This window comes from Actinia tenebrosa, unplaced genomic scaffold, assembly GCF_029948245.1.
Source record: "Actinia tenebrosa isolate PJP-AT-01 unplaced genomic scaffold, QUT_ActTen_1.0 PGA_scaffold4__44_contigs__length_22323623, whole genome shotgun sequence".
In the NCBI taxonomy this organism is placed as follows: domain Eukaryota; kingdom Metazoa; phylum Cnidaria; class Anthozoa; order Actiniaria; family Actiniidae; genus Actinia; species Actinia tenebrosa.
In genome coordinates this window covers 11588151-11606590 of record NW_028292581.1, presented here as the reverse complement: position 1 = coordinate 11606590, position 18440 = coordinate 11588151, and the positions used below count along the sequence as shown (strand labels likewise).

The 18440-nt window shown below is 39.4% G+C and overlaps 3 protein-coding genes across 4 annotated transcripts in view; all 3 read right to left on the bottom strand.

The window, feature by feature from the left end:
* Window positions 1–3056: 3056 nt before the first annotated feature.
* LOC116288012 (uncharacterized) lies at window positions 3057–4334 on the bottom strand. The gene has a single exon (XM_031694728.2). It carries the CDS (start codon window positions 4046–4048, stop codon window positions 3266–3268), a length of 783 nt encoding a protein of 260 aa, XP_031550588.1. The 5' UTR covers window positions 4049–4334; the 3' UTR covers window positions 3057–3265.
* Window positions 4335–9046: 4712 nt separating this feature from the next.
* LOC116288029 (solute carrier family 15 member 1) overlaps window positions 9047–18440 on the bottom strand; it is a 37893-nt gene continuing 28499 nt past the window's right edge. Inside the window, exon 23 of one of the 2 annotated variants that reach the window (XM_031694744.2) lies at window positions 9047–12413. In XM_031694744.2, the coding sequence (XP_031550604.1) occupies window positions 12234–12413 (180 nt within the window). In that variant the 3' untranslated portion in view covers window positions 9047–12233. Of the gene's footprint in view, window positions 12414–17389; window positions 17548–18440 lie in introns of those variants that run through there. The other variant, XM_089036452.1, reaches the window with a different exon arrangement.
* LOC148907092 (uncharacterized) lies at window positions 13924–16106 on the bottom strand. The gene has a single exon (XM_089036453.1). The coding sequence runs from the start codon at window positions 15993–15995 to the stop codon at window positions 15060–15062; it is 936 nt and encodes a 311-aa protein (XP_088892579.1). The 5' UTR covers window positions 15996–16106; the 3' UTR covers window positions 13924–15059.

Here is an 18440-nt window from a genome sequence, read left to right as displayed (position 1 = left end):
CATTTTTCTGAAATTGGGACTAAATTAGCTTGTTTAATTCCCGATGGACCGACTGCTTATAATGATTATCTAATTAGAATTGGCTCAACATTCACCTTACGACACACATCAGTTGATGAACTTATGAAAATCATTAATTCTATTGACGTTAAAAAAGCGACAGGTCTTGACGGTATACCATCTCATTTCATCAAGATTGCTTCACCAGTAATAAGTCAATCACTAGTGAAGCTATTCAATCAATCAGTTGATAAAGGGATTTTTCCTAACGGCTTGAAACTTGCGAAAGTTACGCCAATTCATAAAGCTAATGACAAAGATGATTTGAATAATTACCGTCCCATTTCGGTCTTACCTACTATTGCTAAGATTTTCGAGAGAATAGTTTTTAACCAGTTATATGAGTATCTAAACTCAAATAATTTACTTTCTCAAAAGCAGTCGGGATTTAGACCGCTTCATTCGACTACTACTGCACTCCTAGAAGCCACAACGGAGTGGCTTACCAATATGGATGAAGGTAAATTGAACTGTGTCACTTTCCTAGATTTTAAAAAAGCTTTTGACACAGTAAATCACTCCATACTTCTCCACAAATTATACTATTATGGGATTGCAGAAGAGTCGATAAAGTGGTTCAAATCTTACCTCACAGATCGTAGTCAGAGATGCTACATAAACCATACCTTATCTAGCTCTAGAACACTCGATTGCGGCATCCCTCAAGGCTCAATCCTTGGGCCATTATTATTTATTATTTACATAAACGATCTGCCAAATAGTGTCAAATTTTCAAATGCTAGAATGTATGCTGATGACACAAGTCTCACCACTTGTGGCACATCACAAAAGACTCTATTTGACGAGGTGAACGCTGATATTTCCAATATTCATAACTGGTTGAAAGCTAACAAACTTAGCTTAAATTCAGCTAAAACAGAGCACATGTTTATTGCTTCTGACGATAAATTGAAAAAAATTACCTCCGAACCACACATATATTTAAATAGCAAACCAATTACTAGAGTCTCTACAGCAAAAACTCTGGGTGTTGTGATTGACGAACGGGTGTCTTGGGTTGCTCATATTGATTACATTTGTAAAAAAATATCCTCTGGATTGAGTGGCATAAGACGAGTCCGCGATTACATCCCCTTGGAGACAGCTATTACCATATATGAGGCTCTCGTTTTACCTTGGTTTGACTATTGTGACGTGGTATGGGATAATTTACCAGTAACGTCTGCTGAAAGATTGCAAAAAATGCAAAATAGAGCTGCAAGAATAATAACAAAAAGCAGCTACGATGTCAGATCTAGTGATATTTTAACTTCTTTAGGCTGGAAAAGCTTACAAAGAAGAAGAAAGGAGCATAAAGCAATAATGATGTTTAAGACTTTAAATGCACTTGCACCAAAATCTGTAAGGGAACTCTTTTATTTTCAAGAAAATACCTACGATTTTCGTGGTAGAGAGAAGTGCTTAAAGTTACCGAAACCCAGCACTGAGTTTTTAAAAAGAGCTCTCTCTTATGACGGTGCAAAAGTGTGGAACTCGTTACCCCAAAGTGTCAGACTGTCCAATAATTTAAAATCTTTTAAGAGGAATCTTTCGTCTGTTGGTCCTTAACACTTTAATTACTATAATATTTTTGGGGGGTAGATGAGAATGTATTTCATAAATCTGTCTATATATTCTTAACGTTATTATTAATTTTTTATATATATTACCTATGAACTCGGTTTTCATGAAAACCAATTTGTACATTGATGAAATTTCCCGAGATTAAATAAAAGACATCTCTCTCTCTCTCTCTCTCTCTCTCTCTTTCTCTTTCTCTCTTTCTCTTTCTCTTTCTCTCTTTCTCTTTCTCTTTCTCTTTCTCTCTTTCTCTTTCTCTTTCTCTCTTTCTCTTTCTCTTCCCCCTTAAATGTAATTGATTTTTTCCGAAGTTATAAAAATATTTTTTCCTTTTTTGCTTTTCTTTTTCTTTTAGGGAGTTTAGTTCATATTCGAGGTGTCAGCCAGCATGCTGATCGTGCCTCTTTTCATGCTTATTCTTCCGTGGAAAAAAAAAAGATTTATTTTTATAACTCGCTTTCCCCAAGCAGTTGAGTGGGATGTTAATGCATGGGATTCGTATTATTTTCCATTTAGGTCATCCTTACGCGAGTCATGTTTCCAATCGTACGCTCCCATTAGTCCTGCCGTTTCCCCAGCGCGTTGAATATTTTCACGCGAGACCTGATTCATAGGTACTTATAATAACGAGAAAACATGTAGGGTATTAAAGTATAAAGTGCGAAGAGCTAATGGATGGGTAGGAAGGTCTAGGTTCAAAAATAAAGTATTAGCTGTCATTGTTATATAATACACAAGAAGGGCAGTGACAAGAAAGGAGTGAGACCAAAACAACTGGTCAACTGGTTGGCGAAACCTTCTTTAAAGAAGAATACCAACAAAATGTACTAGACATAGATCACACTATTTATTTTTATTTTTAATTCAGTGGAAGAGGTTATTGTTTAAAATTGGTCCACATCACTGAGTTGGAGATGAAAAATTTGAAAATTGTAGGAGTACTAAATCATGGAAAAATCGGTTGTGCTTTACTTCATCTTAGACTTTACAAGCAATAAAAGGGATCACTTAATTGAAAATAATTCGACCGGCCAGGAAAGTGAGAATGGAAGTAGCTTGTTTAAAACAAAAAACCTAGAAGCATTTTTTTTGAATCAAGCTGGGTTCCTTTGAGATATGATGATATATGATGATAATGGATAAAGCTTACTAAAAGATTCTACGTCTTTCCTTCCTTCCCATTGTCAGTGTTCCCAAAAATTGAATCTCAACTCAAAGTGGATATTGAATGCAATAGGTTTATTGAGGTATAACCGTGTTATGTATTCGTGCATCATGCTGCGAACATTTACAAACTTGGTGTTAAAAAACACACACACACAAACAGCCATATATCCTCGATTGGAAACAGAAAAGAAAAAAAGAAAAAGAAAAAAAAGAAGAAAAAAAAAAAAAAGAAAAAGAAAAATTGAAACTTTATATTTTTGAAGATTAAGTTTCTTTGGTTTTTCTTTACAAAAATCTTATTTTTCCTGTTGCGTCATTCTTTATTATGCGACTAGTATATCTTAAACCCTTCGTTTCCGCTGTTCGGTCGTAAAGAGTCTGAAAACGATTGAATTGAGTCATCGATACAACCTACAAATGCATGCGTTGGCTCATTATGATTGGCTGCGTCTAATGTTCAAACGATGAGTAAGTCCCGAAGGTGGGTATTTTCCTTTCGAAGAGCTCCAACAATTGTTCTCAGCTTTGAATTCTCATCTTCTAGATAAGCGGCGTGAATTTGTGTCTGTAATTCTCTCATTCGCCTCGCTTCTCTTGACTTCTTAGCTGAAGCGTTGTTTTTTCTTCTTTTCTCTAGGTATTCTTCGAGTTTCATCTTGCTCGGTTTGTTGTCTGTAGGTTGGGATTGATCCATCTTGTTTTCTTCACAGACGGACGAAGTGACTTCCTTGCTATCGCTGTCCATTTTGGCGGACTTCCACTCTCTATTCTCGATTTTCTCCTTATCTTGCACCAGTCTTAAAATTAGTTTTCTTTTGGGGCTTTTGTATTCTTCTTCTTCACTTTCTTCGCGTTTGAGTTGTTCTTCTCTTGGGTGTTTGTCGTCTTGGTTTGCATGGTTCTCTGGTTCTTCTCGGGTCGTTCTCTTACGTTTACGTGGGAAATCTGTCCAACACGGTTGAGACTGGACCATTTGATCTGCTGGGATAAGAGGGGGACAAACTCCGACCTCCAAAGTAGAACGCTGTCTGTCTTGCTCACAACAGAAATGTGTCGCCGGAAGAAGAATCCTTGAGAAATCAAACCAGTGTTCATACCTGTCTTGAAAGTTTCCCTCGATTTGCTCGGGTGGAAAAATGAATTGTGAATTCCTTGAGACTTGCTCCATAGGACTTGAAGGGGACTTTTTAGCACAATGAATGACAGAAACCGGCATTGAGTATCTTGTGAACGATGACATTATGTAGCGCTGTCGTTATACAACTGGGTAAGAGTTGGCCTTGAATCGAATAATACGAAAACAATATACAATCTGCTCATTCAACTCAATGGTCCACAATACTTAAAGTTCCAGATCCAACAGGCCTTTTTAAAACCTAGAACTATACAAGTAGAATCATCCCAGACAATTAGGAACTTTACTACCGGCCACGTGAATCTAGAGCACAGCGTTATGTAAGACCAGCAAGAATAGACTCTCGCCTTCTGTGTTGTATAACAAGTTTGAGGTACTCGTGTCTGGGTAAAGGAACGGGTACGTAAGCTATAGTGAAACCCGGAAGGTTAGACAAGCCTTATGTAAAGCATCTCCTGAGTATTCATACCAACCTTCTCAAAGACTTCATTAATCCAATTGTTTTGTTTATCTGTTTTGAAGGATTGTTTTGCTAGCATAATAGAGGGGGAAAATTGTGTATCAATACGGTTAATTCCAAAATGATCAATTATTCAGTGGAATATATAGAGTTAAAATATGGTTAATTAACCTTTTCTATCTGTAAAAAGACTGAAGTTTTAAAAAAATATCGTGCAAGGTAGTACGTCATACTTATGAATAAAGGGACAACATTAGGGTTCCAAAACACATGGCGTTTAATGCAACAATACCAAACTATGTCAAAATTTTCAAAACGTTATCATCTCAGTTTCAGAAATTCAGCAACTTCATCAAAAATGTGAAGACATGTCTCACGTGGACCTTAAGATTTCTACGTAAGTATCGTCATTTGTCACCTAAGAGTGAATGACCATGTTTAGTGGGCGAACAGGCTGCATCATTAGATAGACCCCTCGAGGCAGTATGAGCAAATTATATAGACCGCTATATATCGATATATACTACTTGTTACGGGGAGCCCTCATTATTTCATCACATCAAAAGATACTTAGTTAAGTTCTATTGATGACTGGTTGGAATGAACTAAGTCTTCTAATGTTTGTAGTCAAAACACACACACACAAAGAAATACTCAAACATGTGAAAATGTGAACGGTAGTTGTTTTCATATTTATTTATTTATTTATTCATTTATTTATTAGTTTTTCAACTGGTTTTAGCGGCGTGGCAGTGGGCTAAAGGGAATAAAAATAATCCAGATTTACGTCTTCCCAAATATTCAGATCGAAAAAACTGAAGTCGCGCTTTTTAGCGTTTGGATAGTGCGATTGGACAGTTTTTTCGGGTTCTTTCCTTTCCTTTCCTTTCCTTTCCTTTCCTTTCCTTTCCTTTCCTTTCCTTTAGTTTTTTAAGCAGCTCTTTTATTTCTCATTTTGCGCCAGTTGTCGTTTTTCATTTTTGGCTACCCTGACTTGCACACATCCAATTCCTCGGATTTCAATTTCAATTTATCCATCCTTCACATTGACGTCTTCTAAGCATAGCATATTAAATTTTGAGATATTCCAAGGTAAATAAATACACGAATAACATAGTATTCAATCAAACGATAGGGAAAGCTGAAGAGTTTTCTTTCTTCTCAGAGGTGCTTTTCTTCGTCGTAATTGAAACAAGAGTCGTTGTGTACATGACGATTTTAATAACTTATTACGGTTCAAAATAATGGCAGCTTTGTCAGAGGACTTTGAACTAGAAGTGAATTCAAATCACTTACTCTATAGCTCTCAGTCCTCCTCTGGTTGAAGCACGACACGGACGTTACTAATCGGCTACTGTAAAGTCGTCCTTAACTTTCAAAACATCTAAAATACCTAATATTAATTTCGCAAGGTAGTCATAATATCTATATTAATTATATCTCTCTTTGTAAAAAAAAATTTTTTTTACGGATAACTCGCCTATAGAGTAAATAGACGCGCTAAATATTACACAGTTTTCATTCTTCCATTTACCCATTCAGTTACTCACGGCTGTGTCATCCCTTTCCCATACACCCACCTATCTCTCTATCCACCTATCTACCTGGACACCCAGCCACCCTTCCGTTAGACCTATAGCTTCTTTTTAGTGTGTTATATATTCACGTGTTCTACTGAGGTTCTTTCAGATATTTAAGCTTCTCTCTCGTTTGAGCTTCCTCATTATTCCTTATAAATGCTCGTTTGGATTTGTGATTAATGTTTACCACACTAAAGTGAAACTTTCGTGGAGTATTACCGTGCAGCGAGTAGTATCCTCTAATTTCCACGTAATGTTAGTTCTTTTAAGGCAACCAATATTGCCGAAAGTGATACTATAGAGGAGCTATGCACACCTATTAAGATATAACAATAGAGACCTTTAGCAAGACGTTCTTGCTAGGTACCGCAAACCTCAAACTGCAGTTCAACGTCAGGTGTTTTTCGTTAAACTTTCGACATTTAGGCTGTGTTCATAATGAATGGCAGAGGAGGGGGCAGGTGAAATTGAAAGGGAATCGGGAAAATTTTGGTAGGAAAGAAGGGGGGGGGGGGGGAGCACAATTTTTGGAAGAAGCTACAAGCCTTGCTTAGGGGGGATCGTATTTTTTTGCATGAGTTTAAGGGGGGGGGGGGGGTTGGGTGTTAAGAATTATTCTGGACATTTCAAATTTTCACCTGCCCCCCCCCCCCCCCCCCCCCCCCTGCCATACATTATGAACGCAGCCTTAGCAAAGCGTCATGACGAAGTTTTAGCAGGAAGAGCCGCCATATTGAATTTCATTGATGCTGAATGTTTTTCCGTGGCGGTAAACCTGATGCTAAAGGTCTCTAATATGTAATCATCATGTTTTCATGCAGTTCTGGTGTGTATGTAAGAAATGAAAGCCGTAAAAACCTCAAATAAACAGCTGAGCGTACTTAAGTAATTGTAAATAAGTCTTTTTATAGATGTTATAGAGTTTATTGCTGAGGCCTGTATGAATAGCACAAATGGATTGTTTGTTTTTTTTTTGAAGATTTTGACCGTTTTTACATGGTTGGTTGTAAAAATACGAAGAAAACGGAGCAAAGAAAAAAAGATATATTTAAAATTTAAATGAATTTATAAGAATGAGAACCAAGCTAACTGACAAAAAAAATATATATATAAATAAATAAATTTGAAAAAAAGAAAAAATTACCATAAATGTTGCATTACTTAATTTGCTTTCTTTAAGCTCTTCAGTAATTTCACACAAAGCTCTTTACTAAAAGTCATGTCTAATGAGAAATACTCTTCTGTTTTTGTTTGTTAATTATACTGAAAAAATATATAAAAACCATGTCTTTTTTTCTAGTATCATTTAGTAGTCGTTCGACAATTGTTTACAACAGCTGGTTCTGTGACGTTGAAAAAGGTCATTAGTCAGATAGAAACGAGCAGGTGAAACACTATTTTCCCACTAACATGTAAAAAGGCTTAAAGTTAGTATAATGTATCGGAGTTAAAACTGTTATGTTCATTGATCTTAACCAGCTAATTTTTCCTCCATGTCACCGCGCTGATTAGCGAGGACCAGTTCGACCGAAGACGAACGAGAAACATTCAGCGACAAAAAAAGGAATTTGTTTTTGCTAAAGCAGACTTTAGACACAAACCAATTCACTTTACTAAATAGTATCGTTAAATTTTGAAAAGTTTTTATTCCTTTAATGAAATTTGTTTTTATTCTGACTCGAAAAATCGTCATTCCAGCCGCCATCTTGAATTGAGCTGTTGTACGAGTAACGACCAAATTTGATGAAACTTTCGAAACTGAAAACGGAGGTTTTTATGCATTCTCAGTCGCTTCCACGTGGCGTGTAGCTAGTATTTTCCAGCTGCATTGGTCATGTACAAACCTGCTTCACAAATGACCTACTAACTCTAAATACGGTTTGTTTTAGTCGGGGAGCTGAGGCCGGAAATGAGGGTTACGCTCAACCCTCGCCTCAGAAAAGGTTTGACACTTGATTTGGGTACAGAGAGAGCTCGCAATCAATGCTATGTAAGTCGTAAAGTTGAATTGTGGTATAGTTTCAGGTTAAGGGGATGCTTTCAGTTGAGCCAAAAAACCACAGGGTACCCAAATCTGATATTTATAAAAGCATTTAATGAGACGCTTCAAAACGACCAAACAAACCATTTACGTCACTTCCGAATCCATCCAATATGATAGACAACCTGGCTTGTATGTATTTCGTATCTTATCAAGTTTGACTAAACTCAATATTACTTTTTTAACTCCCAATAGTCATAATACTGACATTCCGAAAATTTCGCAAAAAGAAAAAAAAAAGAGCGTATTTTTCGATGAAAAACTTATTAGTTCATTCGAGATTTGTTTCGCAATGTTTTTATTCAGTTTGCCTTTACGTTGAGACAAGAGAATATTCTCTTGGTTGAGATAAATAACCTGCAAAAAACTATTTTCTTCGTCTTTATTTGAAGACTGATGTTGCTCAGCATGGAACTACGCCTTAGCTTTCGTCAGTTTGTTTTAAAAGTTTCATTGACGTCAAACTGAAATTAAATTACCTTTAGTCACACCTTTCTTAGCAGATTATTTTACAGTAATCATTCATTTTCTGCTGTCTCTTATAATTTACTCTTATTACATGAACTGGGACGCGTGGAGATCATCTAAATACCTGATTAAATTCAGCTTTTTTTTAAAGTCAAAACCTCATTTGGAGTGATTAAAAAGTTAGACCACAAACGACCAGCGATTAACGGTTTTAACAAGACGAAAGCTTTGCCTATATTAATGAGAACATATGAAACTAAACCTGGAATACTTAATAGTATTGATTAAGCAAGAGGGCCTATACAAAGCCTGTCTTTAGCAGATGTATAGGGATTGATTTATAGTTGGTCAGCTACGGTGTGAACGACAATGATCGGCGTTTGCCAGGTCTGTTCGTGGCGAAGCAATTTTATTATTTTAGTAAAGTAACTGAAAACGAATGAAAAGAACGGAAAAGAAAGAAAGAAAGAGAGAGAGAGAGAAAGAGAGAGAGAGAGAAGGAAAGAGCAAATGCGAGACAGAAAGAAATAGCCGAAGAACGAAAGATAAGAAAATAATCCCAAATTATAATTTATTAACTTATTTTATCCATTTATATGATTTCCATTAAATTCTTATTCCCCCCTTAAAAACAAAGTATAAATCAAGCACCAAAAACAAATATTTCAATTTCGAACATCGATCTTACCATAGTATCAATTATAATAGGGACTTTAAGATTTGTAATAACTCCACTTTGGGGTTTCGCGCCTTCAAAGTCTGTCTTGACAGTGGATGAGTTGACTTTACTGACTATGAAATCTCCAATGAAATCTCCAATGAACAGAACCCCAAAGAGGAATTATCTACACTACCGGTTGACGTCGCCTTCGTACATTTTGTAAATCTTAAAGTCCCTGATAATAATAAACCGTTTCGACAGTTATTATAAAGCAACCTCCATGATTCAGTTAACTGAATAAAAATATCGATTCTGGCAACTGCAAGTGAATCACATACCAATGAGAAGCCATTTCAATGCTACTCTTCCGATTCAAACAACAATTTCCCATTTCCGGTTTATTAAATTGAATTCTTTGGTTTATAAATCGATGATCGATAATTCAAACTATCTGCTAGGGAATAACATTTCCCAATAAGTTTATTTTAGAATTGTCATTCCCTTGCTTGAATATTACTTCTTTTTATTATATAATTACCAATGAAATATCTATTTTTCTCTATTTCGAAAAATCGATATCTTCACACGTGAAAATAACATGTTATTTTCACGTGTGAAAATAACACCATTGCGATGGCTATTCGAAAATACACGAAAAGAATTGCCTGAAAAAGCCAAAACATACTTTCATTGATAATTATATAATAAACAGAATATTACATGGGCGCTTGGAGATACGAAATTTATCTTCTCGTGTTGAAAATCTCTCACTCGTTCGCTGCGCTCACGTGTGAGAGATCTTTTCAACACTCGAAGATAAATTTCGTATCTCCGCGCGCCCATGTAATATCCTCTATATATTATACGGATACGTGAGAAGATGGATTTTGATACTCATGAACGCGCGGAATACTATATTGATACAATTCAAAGAATCTTATTCCTAATACCTTACAAATACTAATTGTAATGGCAGCAATTAATTCAAACTAATCCTCACTTTTACTGGCCCTGCTTTAAAATAAAATAAAACTTTGGGTAGAACAACGTTCTATCTACTCTCCTATCTCGTGCAAATAGAAATATAACCTAAATATACTAATCTCTGATGACAAAATATTACCAAGATTATCTACTGCCACATTATCTTTTGTTAGAAAGCATTTCATATATCCTTGAAAAACTTAACAAAATTGTACAAATTTGTGCAAAGGTTTTTACGGTCTAATGAGATCTACTGAACTTACTAGCTTGTGCAAATTTGTGCAATAACTTCCAAAGTTTTTGACGGATATATGGTAGACTATCTATGCACTATACCACATTTTTGTGTTATCAGTCCTACACAGCAAACAAATTAAAAAAAAAAATTTTTTGAGAAGCGTTTTGAAGTAAAGGAATACTACTTATAAATATATCAATTTGTGATACTTAAACACCATTTACATTAACTGAAAATATAAATATAAATAATTGAAAGGTCGATGTGAGTAGAATTATGGTCGAGTATACACAACGAACCTGTGAAAAAGAACTAGTGAGAGTGCAAACCATTATATCCGTGAAATAGCAAAAAAAAAAAAACAAAAAACAAAAAAAAAAAGAACCAAACACGTTTTTTTTTTGTGTGTGTTTTTTGTTTTGTTTTCAATTGTTTCATTGGTGCTATTTAGTACTAATTAGTTAGTACTATTTCATGGATATATGGTTTGCACTCTTTATAACTAGTACAAATATAGTACACAAAAGTGCCAAATCCTTTGTTTTATATTTAGCTCTAATAGACCTTAATCGTGGTGTGACAATGTTTTCCCGATTCAGCGTGAAAGACCTCCAGAGGATCCATTTTATTTTGTTTTTACTCTTCGAAAAATTCATGAGTATCTCAAAAGATACGAAAGGAATAACGATGATATCCCGACGAGTTTCAAAACAATAGCTGTTCATTCCCCTAGAGGTTTGTCACGTTCAATTGGGAAAACATACTACGAATAAGGTATATTGGTACTTTTTCCACGGGTTTTTGTATGCACTCTACGATCGACTTCTATAATTCTTCCACCTATTACGACCCTTCGAGTCTAGCTAAAATAATTTATCTTAGAGAAATACAAGCGTCATTTAACATCGAAAACACCCCTGGAAGGCATTCATGGACTATTTCATAGTTTTACGACTTTTTAAAATGTGGTTTTTTAAAGCCAAAAAGCCAAAATAATTTAATTGTACCAAAGTTATAACAATTTTTATTGTTTTTACCTGGTACACGTTTTGTTTGCATATGTAATAGGACTCCATGCTGTCCAATTAAGAAATAATTGGACGAGGAAAATTCCGAGGACTGACAAATTTGGATGAGGCCGTAGGCCGAGTACAATTTGGCAGTCAGAGGAATTTTTCGAGTCTAATTATTTCTTGATTGCAGAGCATGAAATCCCGTTACCTATTAATTATATAGCTGCCTAATTAATCCCATATCAACAAGACCTGTCCAATTAAGAAAATGATTGGACAGTTACCTATATGGGATTAATGAGAAGCTGTATAATTATGATACTAATTGAGTGCTTTTGAGTGCTTTTCATAAACCCGTGAAACAGATATCATAAGTGTGTATAGTGAAATGACAACAAAAGAACGCAAAGTAATTAAGGTCTTCTAATTTGCATTTCACGGGTTAATAAAAACAACTCTATACTTCATTTATAACTCGATGTCTTAATTTATCATTACTCTATGTATTTACTGCAACAATTTGCTAGTTACCCCAATTGATAATGGAGACAATCGTTATGATCATTACGAGTGTAGACAGTAGACCTGTGAAGCAGTAATTAGGACTAAATACAACTCATTAAAGGACCATAGATCTTATACTATTCAGTAGTACTTAGTTTTACCGATTTCTATAGGTTTTTAAATTCGTCTGGTACCGTGTAAACGCGGCCTTAGATCATATACTATTCCATAGATCATATACTATTCAATAGTATTTAGTTTTACCGATTTCTATAGGATTTAAAATTCGTCTGGTACCATGTAAACGCAGCCTTGTAGTTATGTATTGATACGTTTGGTTACTATTTGTCGTCGGGTGGTGCAGCAGCGTCTGTTTTTTCTGTGAGAGGGTGGGATTCATCGTCTGGTCCAGGCTTGACTCCATTGACGGAGTAATATTCGTACTTATAGAAGTAAGACATGATCATAAAGATGATCAAAACTATTGCCAACAAACCGGAGAAGAAGAAAAACTCGTTCGCCTGAAATGTAATGGAAAAAAGAAATAAGGAGAGCCTAGTACATTCAACACTCCCTTGCCATCCTTTAAGAGCACCGTCACATTTTCCTTCTAAAACACGCACTGTTCGTGAGTTAACTTGCGAAACTACAGTTTTCAAATACGTCAAATAATAAAAATGATGACTCTTTTTTATCAAGAGATAACTAGCTAAAAACTAGTGTGAGCTGCGTCGGTGTTTCTAATGAAACAGTAATGATAAAAAGGTAAATTATACACCGTGAAAAGATGAAAAAACTTGCTGACGTTTCGGACGCTAGTCCTTCGTCGGAGTAAAAGAGCAAACATTTACACACAATTACATGCACACAGTTTTTTCATCTTTTCACGGTGTATAATTTACCTTTTCATCATTACTCTTTTTTATTGTACGTTGAGATATAATATGTGGAGTCGTTGCCGAGCCTCCCTCCCTCCCCAGAGGCTGATGTTCAGTTAAATACGTATGACACACTACAAACTCACTACAACACACAGCTCCCTCCTCATATCCCCTAGAGCGCCACTACGCAGGCTAGCTGTTTAACGGATATATATTTTACACTCTTATAGACCCTTTCACGGTTTCCGACGCCATATTGCTTGGAGGGAGGGGAGGGGGGTGGGGCAAGATTACTAAGAAGCGACGGGGAAAGAGATACGTTTTTCGTTATAATTCCATTCTGAGGTAAATTTTCGAGACCAAACTTTGTCTGGAGATGGAGAATCCTCTGTTCAATGTTTTGTGACGTTTTTGAGCCGATCGATCATTCTTGTCGAGGCAAGATTTTTTTAATGGTCAAATTGAACCAGTATGATCGAGTCTTCCGTCTCTCTGAGAACCAGTGTTATGCTGGCTCTATCGGCTCAAAAACAGCACACAAAACATTGAACAGAGGATTCTCCGTCTACAGAAAAAGTTTGGTCTCGAAAATTTACCTCACAATGGAAATATAACGAAAAACATATATCTTTCCCCGTCGCTTCTTAGTAAACTTGCCCCCCCAAGCAATATGGAAGTAAGAAACCGTGAAAGGGTCTATTCTTAGAAGACAACTTTGTACAAATGCACCGAAAAATATCGTGACTTGGCGTCAGTTTTTGAACACTATTTTTTTAAACGAGCCACCAACTGTTACATACGTCATTAATACCTGACACAGGTGTCTCTTAGACAAGTTAATAAACATGAACGTTGTATACGAATATACGACACAAGAAACACTGGAGTGCAAACAATATGACCGTGAAACTTTAGTAATACTAAATAGCACAATTTCATGCAAATTCCATTGTTTTCTATTGTTTAATTAGCACTATTTAGTAATTAGTGTTTCACGGATTAATTGTTTGCACTCTACACGAACTAAACAACACGTTTTTGTAGATTGTCAAAAGTACAAAGTAAAATAAAATAATAAAAATCCACAATTTGACAGGGTAACTAGAATAAGACAGAATAACTTTTTCATCTAGACCCTTTCTAGATCGAATTAGAATTTAGAAGTTGATTTTTACGGAGGGAGGAAAACAGGAGAACCCGAATAAAACAACCTTCGAAGCACAGGAGAAAAACGACAAACAACTCTTCTCACATACGACGAGTCTGAGAATCGAACCCTAGTCGCATTGATGAGAGGCGCTCTCACCGCTACGTCACCCAAAGTGTTTAATTTAAGAGTAAACTGAATGAATTCATTTCTGAAAACCTTTTAGGTGTTGGTTTTCTCCACGATTTTGGACGTTGCGTTTCTGCTATTATGGTTTCTGGTTCTGGTTTCTAAGAAACCGTGAAAGGGTCTATTCTTAGAAGACAACTTTGTACAAATGCCCCGAAAAATATCGTGACTTGGCGTCAGTTTTTGAACACTGTTTTTTTAAACGAGCCACCAACTGGTACCATACGTCATTAAAACTCATCGTCTAGATAAGTTTGGGGTTAGGTACCATGGTGCGAGCTGTGCGCATCAATCAGACTACGCCCTACCACGGAGGTAACCATGGCGACCGGGCCACAGCTCACCACCTGGTACCTGTCACACTGACCACTCAGTGGAATAATACTCACCTTGCTCCCACCAATAGAGGAGTGGGCGGGCGGGATAAAAATTTTTTGCTGCACGCTCACAGCCAAAGCTACCAAGACTGCTGGCAAAGCTGCCACTAAGTCCTTAGCAAAAACGCGCCCCACCCCCCCCCCCCCACCGCATATTATTGGGGTGGGTAGCCGCTGGCCGCTACGACTCGGTTTTAACTTGCCTGAATTTCATTCATGCTCATTTAAAACTCATCGTCTAGATAAGCTTGGGGTTAGGTACCATGGTGCGAGCTGTGCGCATCAATCAGACTACGCCCTACCACGGAGGTAACCATGGCGACCGGGCCACAGCTCACCAACTATAGTCCAAGGTGCTTGGGAGAGGAACGATGGCCCGGGGGCCATGGTACCTACGACCCCCAACTACCACAAGCACCTAACCCATGCAAGCAGAGAGCCTCAGCAAATCGCAGTAGAAAAAGAAAGGCACTATCCGACGACAAAGACAGTACTTTATTTCGATAAACGTGCCGAGGCTGAAGCCAATACCTCCACTGGGGATCTGATATATCGCTGGTAGGCGTTGCTGGACTACCGGCCCATCGACTGTATCAGGTGATCGGGAACTCCGTTTCGGGCTGCTACCGTAGCCGCGCCTATTCTAAAACTATGGCTGGAATAGTTCCCTGGGATATTCGCCAATAACAAGAGTTTTCTAAGCCAGTTGGTAAGAAGAGGGCGTGTCAACGGTTGACCAGATTGCAACAAAAACAATGGCCCTGGGGAATCTCCTCTGATCTTCAGATACGCTAATAGAGAATGGACTGCGCACAAAGGAGGGGTGGCCCTACCCACGTAAACTCGACAGCCCTTTCGGAATGGGTCAGTCTTAGACGCTTTAATATGCACACAAAGACACGACGGCGCGTCTATAGAGTCTACTGCTATATCTTGCACGCTCAAGTGAATAGCTGAGGAATAACCGCTTAATTTAGGTACAGTAAACTCTGCAGAACGCATGAAACCAAAGTAAGCTAGGCAACAGGCTGCCCAAAACATTAAGTGATCCACCTGGGACATGTCCAAATGTCCGTGAATCGACCACATAATGTCATCAGTGATGGGTAAACGATCCGTGGCTTTGGTCCCCTGGACGCGTTTAATGCCTCTTATCACTCTCTGTAGTCTTGGCCGGTCAAGCAAGGGGTCAGGAAAGCCTTGCTCTACGTGAAGCGCACGGACTGCCGAAAGGTAGGCCTTAATCGACGCATGGTTCAAGGACTGAGACAAGAATGACGCGAACAGGCACAAAGTCCATTCATCTGCTGGACAGACAGAGCCGTCCGCGTGGGCTTTTCCAAACTGCAAGCAAAAGGCTGTAAATCTGTTCTGGGCGCTTGCGTAGGATCGTCGGGTGCTCGGAGCTAATCCCTCTTTCATCAGCTCTCGGCAACGGGCTTCTAGAGCTGAGATGTGAGGTCCTCCAACACGTGACCCGGGATCTGAGTGGGCACGGGCCTGGCCCATGGGGCTAACTTCCGAAAGTCCTGCCAACGGAAGCGGGAAAGTGCGTCAGCAATTGGGTTCTGTACACCGGGGACATGAACAGCAGAGAAGGTAAAGCTGAACTGCACTGCTGCTAGCAGAAGACTACGAAGTAGATGCATTATGCACGGGACTTTAGATGTTCTCGAATTAAGGATAGACACCACCGCCTCATTGTCAGACCTGAACCTGACATGAAGCAGCCGCCAATGTCTTCCCCAAACGTGTGCCGCAACAGCAATGGGGAAAAGCTCTTTGTATGCAATTGAGAGGGGCTTCTGGGTGGCAAACCAAATGCCATTGAACCACTCTTCCTTGAAAAAGGCGCCGTATCCCAGTGAGCCAGCGGCGTCGGACGTAACTTCGATTTGAGCCGGTGTCGTCATACCAGGATGCAGCCAAAAGCCAACACCGTTCCACGTTTCCAGGAACTGACGCCACCACTGGAGATCCAGATGAAACTCGGCGTTTAAACGAATCGGGTGGTTAGCATTCCTGAAGCAGCAAAGCAGATTTATCATGCGCCTGATAAACGTTCTCCCTGGCCAAACCACCTTAGCTGCATGGTGGAGGAGGCCAATAAGAGATTCGAGTTCGGTCTTACGACACCATTGGCGGTTTGCCCAAGAGTTAACTAATGCACGCACTTTGCCCAATTTATGTTCTGGGAGACGCGCAATTTGCCTAATGGAGTCCAGTTCGATGCCCAGGACAACTAGGGTCGTCGCCGGGCCTTCACATTTTTCAGGGTGAAGAGGGATTCCAAGACTTGCGCAGACACTGATAGCCGTGCCGAGATTGCGGCCGCAAACCCCGGAACCTGGAGGACCCGCGGTAATGAAGTCATCCAGGTAATGAAGCAAATCTGACACCTGATAGTTGTTGGTCAAGATCCATTCCACCACCGCCGCAATTGAATCAAAGATGCAAGGGGCAGAGCGTAGCCCAAACGGGAGAGCTAAATCGACGTAAAACATGCCGCGCCACTTCATGCCGAGAAGATAACGGTCCGATGGGTGAACCGCAACGTTACGGTAAGCCGACTGCACGTCAAATTTAGCCATCATCGCCCCCACGCCCAATCTACTAACCATTCTGATAATGTCGTCCACTTTGATGTATTGCAATGAAAATTGGTCCGCATTAATTCCATCGTTAACGCTGGAGCCCTCGGGTGACGATAAGTCCACGATCAAACGCCATTTACCTGGCTGCCCGCTCTTGGGGATGACCCCGAAACTACTGATGTGCAAATCTGGTAGGGGGGAGTGGGAAAAAGGGCCCGACACCCTGCCTAATGCCACTTCGTTGGCCAAGTACTCGTCGATTACGACTGGGTGCTCCTCGGCTGATTTTTTATTTCGCCTTGCAGATCGCAGCTGTGGCACATTGCTGAAGCCTAGGCGAAACCCCTCCTGAATACCGTTTAGAATATAAGAAACTCGGTCTTGGTCAGGGTGGTGTCTTAATTCCATAGCGAACCTTTCAACCCTGAGCGGGGTGACACTGGAAACTGGAGGGAGCGCGACGGCGGCTGAAACGAAATTAATTAGGGGTAAGCTGGAAGCGGGGCAATACTCGAACAGCTATAACAAACGGACCACGAGGGGGGGGAGGGGGGGGGGGTTGGGGAGGCGGCTCAATTCAATGGACGCAGCACACAACACAGTCAACTGTAACACCAGAACCCTCGACATTGATATCAGCTTATTGAAGGGGTCTAACCTGGCTAACTACTGGTAAATAGATAAATCAATATATAACTAAATAATAATAGGAGAACTTTAATCGGCCAGCCCAACAGTACCAACCCAAATAAACAAACGAGGGGTGGTATGGCAGCAGTTAATTGCAGCGTCAAACTGTTTTTCGTTACGTGTTTCGTTACGCTGCGAAAACCGTAGGTATAACGGGTTAACTCTGTCTTGAAGTGGGACAGACGACGCCGGGGGGTAACCTCCAATCGAGCTAAGAACGGAAAGCAGCAACAGCGGGAACGATATAACGACAGCGAGTGGCGAGACTCGCGGCAAACGGTAACGACAATGTACGAAGGGGAGGCAGCTTCGCTCCCACTTCGACGGCACAACAGCAGAGTCAACGTCTACGCTCTCTCGCACGAGACAGCACAGGCGACGCGGAACGTTCCCTCAGCTTAAGCGACGAGGATTGCGACTCAGGGCACTGTGGCTCCCGGTGCGAGCCCGAGCACTTAGCACAACAGTGAGCGTACCGACAGGGAGAATAAGGGGAGGTGCAGCGACCACGGTTCCACGACAAGCATACCGTTGTAGATGAGGGCCTTGCAGTAGAGCCAGCCGTGTGAAAATCCCAATTATACAAGGGCCGCGAAGCGGCCTGAAAGTATAATTGAAATTATATTAACAAACGAAGTGAGAAATATATGAGAAAACAATAGGTAGAATC